Source organism: Salvia splendens, chromosome 3, assembly GCF_004379255.2.
Source record: "Salvia splendens isolate huo1 chromosome 3, SspV2, whole genome shotgun sequence".
Lineage (NCBI taxonomy): Eukaryota > Viridiplantae > Streptophyta > Magnoliopsida > Lamiales > Lamiaceae > Salvia > Salvia splendens.
The window spans coordinates 9,857,821-9,864,562 of record NC_056034.1 but is presented as its reverse complement, the minus strand read 5'-3'; the positions used below and the strand labels follow the sequence as shown (position 1 = coordinate 9,864,562).

At 44.1% G+C, this 6,742-nt stretch overlaps 1 protein-coding gene across 1 annotated transcript; it reads right to left on the bottom strand.

Moving 5' to 3' along the window:
* Positions 1-422: 422 nt before the first annotated feature.
* On the bottom strand, positions 423-1,324 carry LOC121794819. Its single transcript, XM_042193170.1, has one exon. It carries the CDS (start codon positions 1,227-1,229, stop codon positions 726-728), a length of 504 nt encoding a protein of 167 aa, XP_042049104.1. The 5' UTR covers positions 1,230-1,324; the 3' UTR covers positions 423-725.
* Between the last annotated feature and the right edge of the window lie 5,418 nt (positions 1,325-6,742).

Sequence of the window (6,742 nt, the reverse complement as noted above, 5' to 3'; positions counted from 1 at the left end):
ATGCCGAACTCCTCCGAACTCTTTGGTAATGCCGAACTCATACTCTTCCTTGGGCTTGTTTAGTTCGTACCCCATCATCTATTTCATTTGATCTGCGCTTTTTTATCTGTAGACTGTAATGTCTATTTTCTAAAACAAAATTTATTGTATCACGTACTCATGATATTATTTCTGTGGACTATTTGGAGTATAATAACAATAATAATAATAATAATTATTATAATAATAATAATAATAATAAACACAATTAAAGCTTTTTGGCAATGTGAAGTCCTATTTGATTTCTTTATTACTCCTATTTGCTAAAAAATTATTGTATCCTATTACTACAAGTGAAAGCATTTATTTTTCAACGTCAGATTTTATGTATTGTTATTTTATAATTCAATAAATGGAGAATAAAGTAAGAGTAATAAAAAATATTAATTTTAAGAAATATGTTAGTATCTGGGACGGAACATCTCCCAAAGTAAAAATGTACCATATCACTTTAGATGATACGTATAAATCTTCTGCATTTTTCCAATTCTACTTGTTTAAGATTTTTCTAATAAGTAAAATAGAGGGAAACATCAAATAAAAGAAGTGGAGACCAAAATGAAAAACCTAAAAACTTGTCCATTTTTCTTTTCCTTTGCCCCCTAATCTTCAGTTCATTTACCTCTACACCCTCTGAATATTTCTACTTGTCATTTATAGACCCATAAATTAAATTTTTGTTTCTTCTACATGAAAAGTTCAGACTGTAAAACAGTATAGTAATTAGCCGCGACGTCTTCAAATTCCCACAGCTCGTGATCAGTAAACGCAAACGGTAAGTCTTCGGCGCCGTTAAAATTTTCAACGCCGTTTTCGTCCGTCGTGTTCGGAATCCCGAGCTCATCATCCGAAGCTTCTAGAAGATGCCTCATCACAGACTTCACGCTCTCGTCCTCATCTCCAGTGGAGCCTAGTGGCTGAGAGTGCTCCGACGCCTCCTGCAGAGGCTCAAAGTCGAAGGTGTCGGAGCCGGAGCCGGAGCCGCTGCCGGAGGAGGAGAGCTCTTGCTCGAGGGTGGTGAACATAGCTGATAAATCCTGGCTCAGCTGGTGGCTCGGCTCCGGCTCATCTTCATCGAGGAGGTTGAGAATGTTGTTATACGGCTTTTGGCGCTTCATGATTGAGCATGAATCGTCTAGATCGGAGCCGATTGAGTCATCGCGTTGGCGTTTTGGAGAGTTTTCTGCCATTTGAGAGAGAGAGAGGTTGTGGGCTTGTGGTGATTGGATTTGGAACCCTAATTGAGAGAGAAGTGAGAGAAAGAAGGATGATGAGAGAGAAGGGGGTGGAAAGGTTTATATAGAGAGAAGGAAAGGGGGAGAAGTGGAGTTCCGGGTATTGCCGGTCAAAATGAATTTTATTTATATTTATTTCATCCAATATTTATATTACTCCTAGTATACTTTTATTTTATTGGGTGTAATAAAATGGACAGAATGGGGTTTCATATGCGTGGAATGAGATGTTCGTGTGTGATGATGCTTTGACAAATTAATAAAGTAATTAAGAAAAGTTAAAGGCTTGGCTCATTGCTTAGCTTTATTTTAAAGGCTTGGCCTTAGTGTGTGTGCTAAGCTTTATTTTAATTTTTGTAACAACAACTTTTCCTTCGTGCCTATTTTATTTTGTTGAACTATGATAATTTGATTACTAATTTTTAAACAGAGTCAATACAAGTCTTAAAATACTTTGAAAGTTGAATGAGATGTACTTCTACAATTGTTGTTAAGGTCGAAGAAACAAGACAAGATCCAAAAACAACTCGTTGCATGACTAAAAAATAGGATTAGATCTAAAAACAACAGCAAGGTATATACAATTAATTGAACTCTGATCTAAAATCTAAAAACAACAGCAAGGTATATACAATTAATTGAACTCTGGTCTAAAAACAACAGCAAGGTATATACAATTAATTGAACTCACCAGAATTGGTGAAACTAGGGATGTCAATTTAGCCCGCAACCCGTGGGCTGGCTCGAATAGCCCGTCAAATTTATAGGGTTAGGGCTGAAACTTTCGGCCCGATAAAATTACCGCCCGATTAGCCCGCACCCGATTAACCCGCAACCCATTAGGACCAGACCCGAAAACCCGATGGGCTGGCCCGGAAACCCGATAAAATTTATATTGTTCTATTTGTTTGACTATAATTCAACACTTCATTGATTATTTTATAATATAGATTACTGAAAAAATAACTTTTCATTTTATATATTAAACATATAAATTATATATTAAGTTTTTATTAATATAATAATAGATAAATGAATTAGAAACTTCAAATCCACTAAAAAAATATATTTAAATTTCTAAACATGCTTTAAAATTTCTTGATGTTCATGTTTTATTTTGAAAAAATCTCAAATATTAGTATTTGATCATATTTATGTTTGAGTTTAAGCATATATCTCAAATTTATGATAATTAAATATTTTACATTTTATAAATATAACTAATTTTCACTATTATATATTGGATTGGTCGCATGTTAATTTTATCGGTAGCAACCCGATTAACCCGATGGGCTAGCCCGAAACCCGAGCCTTTAGGGTTAGAGTTGAATTTTTATAACTCGAAAAAATCACAACCCGATTAGCCCGCACCTGATTGACCCGCAACCCGAATAGGTTTGGCCCGAAACCCGGTGGGCTGGCCCGATTGACATCTCTACCAGAAACCAAAAACCAAGAACAATAATGTTACCTTAGCAACAATCCACAATTGATATTGTGTTAACGATCATATTTTGACCATCTTATACTGTTGTTTACATTTTGACATATGTGTCCATGTGAAAAGGGAAAATCTGGCACTAGACATGCCCAAGGTTTTCGGTTCCGGCGGTTAATCGCAGAATCATAACCGCCGGTTCCGGTTCCAAACCGGAACCGTGACATTTTTTACGAACCGGAAGCGCCATATTTGGAACCGCGGGCCGGTTCCGGTTCGAGATTTTACGAACCGAAACCGTCATCGAACTGCCGGTTTTGGGTGGTTCCGAACCGGCAGTTTCACGGTTCCGGCGACGTATTCGAGGCGTCAGCCATTGGCAGCCAAGGAACAGCTTTTTCAGACGGTTTTTTACCAGAACCGGCGGTTAACAGCAAAATCCGGCGGTTAACCGTGAAACCGACGGTTTCCCGGTTCCGGTGCAGAACGCAAGGCTGACACGTTGCAGCGCAGATTGGATGTTTCATGTAGGTAGTCAGGCGGTTTTGCAGGCAGTTTGTTGACCAAAACCGCCAGTTCCGCGGTTTTACCCCAAAAACTGCCGGTTTTGTCCGACTTTCAATTTGCTTTTTTTTTTAATTCTGATTTTGAATTCAAATTGATCCACCCCCCTTCAATTTTATCTATAAATACCCCATTCTATCCTCACTTACATTCACCTCATTCTTATGTTAACAAGAGTTTCTCTCTTCAATCTCTCAATTCTCTCTTTGTCTCTCATTTCTCATTTGTGCTATTGTGCTTACATTTGAATTATTCAAGTGCTACTCTTATATTACGCATTGTTATACTTGTTCCATAGTTTTTTTTTCAAACACCACCATGGTGGGAGGTTAAGGCAGACCCTCAACCTGTCTATATCAAAATCACGAAAGAAACATACATCAACCAAGTCCAAAAGTGACTCGGTCCGCACAGGAGATACAAATCACAAGAGCTAACAAAACTACAATGGTATCCCCACAGACCGGGTACTAACCATCTAACAAACGAGAAAAACTAAATAAAAGGCAAATATATACAAGGATGATGACCAAGGGTTGGCCAACTCCTAAGGAAAAAATAGAAACCATAAATCAAACCACTAGCCAAGTGAAGTAGTCATCCATCTCGATATCTGAATCTGAAGTTCGGATAGCCCAACTGGTCCATCCTCACGAGTGACTTAATATACCGAGGCACTGAATCCGCATCATAAAAAATGGTGGCAGGGGTCTGGACCCCCTACCTGCCAGAAAATCGGCTGGTCGGTTGCCCTCTCGATAGATGTGAGAGAACCTGACCTGCAACTGTGAGGGTAAAATGCGAATGCGAGCCATGTGATGTCTCACATCCGCTGCTCCCCCGCATCCTGAAGTGAACACCGCGACCACTGTTGCCGCATCCATCTCGACCCAGACCTGCGATGAGAACTCCATAGCCAATGTCAACCCGTGAAGAAGAGCTAAGAGCTCCGCCTCGAAGGTGGACCCAACTACGAGTGGCGTGCAAAAGGCCCCCAGGAGAGAACCGTCTGAACCACGAACCACTCCCCCACCGCCAGCTTGTCCCGTCGAGGTGATAAAGGCCCCATCGGTGTTCAGCTTCACCCAAGGATCGTCGGGTGGATGCCAAAGCACACTCCAGGACCTCAGAACTCGCCGGCGAGGAGGAACCGAAGGCATGAAGTCGACAGCCGGAGTGCAACCGCGCCAGTGAAGGGGTAGGAGCACGCCCGCCGCCACCAAGATCCGCAGATGCCAAATAACCTGCCAAATAACATGGGAAAAATGAAAAGAAATGCCGCGGTGCTTGCAGCTATTCCTCTCCGTCCAAATAAACCAGTATACTAAACAAGGGATAATGAAGCTGATGTGCAAGGCAGTGACCCTGTGAGAGGACCTCCATAAAAAACCTAATCTATGTGCAATATCAGTGCACGTGTGAATGTGTGTGCTAATGTAAGGGAACCAGCCATCGAAGAAATCCCAAACCGATCTCGCCAGAGAACTCGACACAAACAAATGCTGAAAAGACTCGACCGAAAAAGAAGAGACACAACACATACACTTAGATGCGAGAGAGATACCACGGGTCTGAACATAACACTCAACAGGGACCCTCTGGAGGAGGCGCCAGATGAAGTCAGAGATAGTCGGGGTCAGCCCAACATTCCAAACCATGCGAAGCCCGAAATGTCTAGGGGATCGTGTCCGGATGAGCTCCCAAGCTGAGGCCGTCGAGAACTCACCATCGCCAGTGAGGCTCCATCGCATCATATCCCGCCTGCCCACCTCAATCGGAACAGCCATGATAAGATCCAGCACATACAAATGCACACCATACATAGCCAAATAATCAAGCAGTTTTTCAAAATGCCAAGTATTATCATGCCAGAACCTAGAAACCTCAGCGGCAGGAAGATCAGTCTCGGGCGGACAATAGGTCCTAAGGGGGCGATCCCCGACCCACACATCGTCCCAGAAACTAATCGCCCTTCGCCAAGGGACCATCTAATAAGACCATGCACACGACCCCTAATATGAGTGAGGCGACGCCAAATAGAACTATCATGCACAGAGTAAGGGGAAATAAAAGCACGCCCAGCATGGAAATAGTACTTGCGCATCGTTAACTGCGCCCACAGAGAATCCTGCGCGTGGAATCTCCACCAGAGCTTGATGCTGAAAGCCTTGACGAGCTCACGAAAACGATGGATGTCGAGGCCTCCCTCATCCAAGGGTAAGCAAATCTTCTTCTTCCAGCTAACCCAGTGAATTTTCCTCTGCTCCCCCACTGTGCCCCAAAAAAACCTGGCCAGGATCTGCTCCAAGTCCTTAATCCAATACTCATACGGCTTCAGGACCTGGAAGATGTGAAGGGGGATAGTGACAAGGGTGCTCTTGATCAGAGCAAGGCGACCTCCAAGAGAAAGACGTTTATGCGACCAACTGTGAATCCGGTCCAGCATCTTCTGTCGGATATCTAACAGGTACTCGGCCTTCAGCTCCCCTTATAGATAGGCACTCCAAGGTAGGTAAAAGGGAGAAATCCCTGCTAGAAACCACTCACCCGTGCCACCTCTCCCGCCTAAGAGTCGAACTTCTCAAAGAGATAGAAGTGACTCTTTCCCTTGTTCACCATCTGACCCGAGATGGCGGAATAGTACTCCAGACACTGGACCAGCCTCTCCACGGGCTGTCTGTGCCCCTGACGAAAACGACAATGCCATCGGCATAAGACAGATGGGATACGACCGGGGCGCGCCTAGCACATCTATAGGCCATGTCAGGATGTGTATCCACGAGCCTGTCCAAGCTCTTCGAAAGGTAGTCCGCTGCTAGCACGAACAACGAGGGCGATAACGGATCTCCCTGGCGAAGTCCTCTCATGGAATGGAATAAACCTGTCGTAGCTCCGTTCACAAGCACAGAGAACCAACAAGAAGAAATGCATCGGCTGACCATACTCACCCACCCCGGCGGGAATCCCATCCTCTCAAGCACCACGAGGAGAAAAAGCCACTGCACTCGATCATAGGCCTTTGCCATATCTAGCTTGAGGGCCAGATTAGGCGATTTTGCCTTCTGAATGAGCGACCTGCTGATGTCGTGAATCAATTCCTGGGCAGAAGCACATTATCACTAAGCAAGCGACCCTTGACAAAACCGCTCTGGTTCGGCGCCAGTACCAGGAGTAGCAACGGCGCCAAACGCGATGTCAAGATCTTGGTGATGATCTTGTTGGTCATATTGCAAAGGCTAATCAGCCTGTACTCCGCCCAGGTCGCCGGGCTTGCCTTCTTCGGCAAGAGTATGATGGTCATGGTTGTGAAGCTGCGGGGCATAGGAGCTCCTAAGAAGAAGTCCTCCACTGCTGCCACCACCTCTGCTCCAACGATGTCCCAGCAGTGCTGGAAGAACAGGGATAAGAAACCGTCCGGACCCGAGGCGCTGTCTCCACTGATGCCAAAGACCGTCGCTCTCACCTC

Excerpts from the sequence above, each read along its gene's own strand:
- LOC121794819 (XM_042193170.1), bottom strand. The coding sequence starts at position 1,229 with ATGGCAGAAAACTCTCCAAAACGCCAACGCGATGACTCAATCGGCTCC.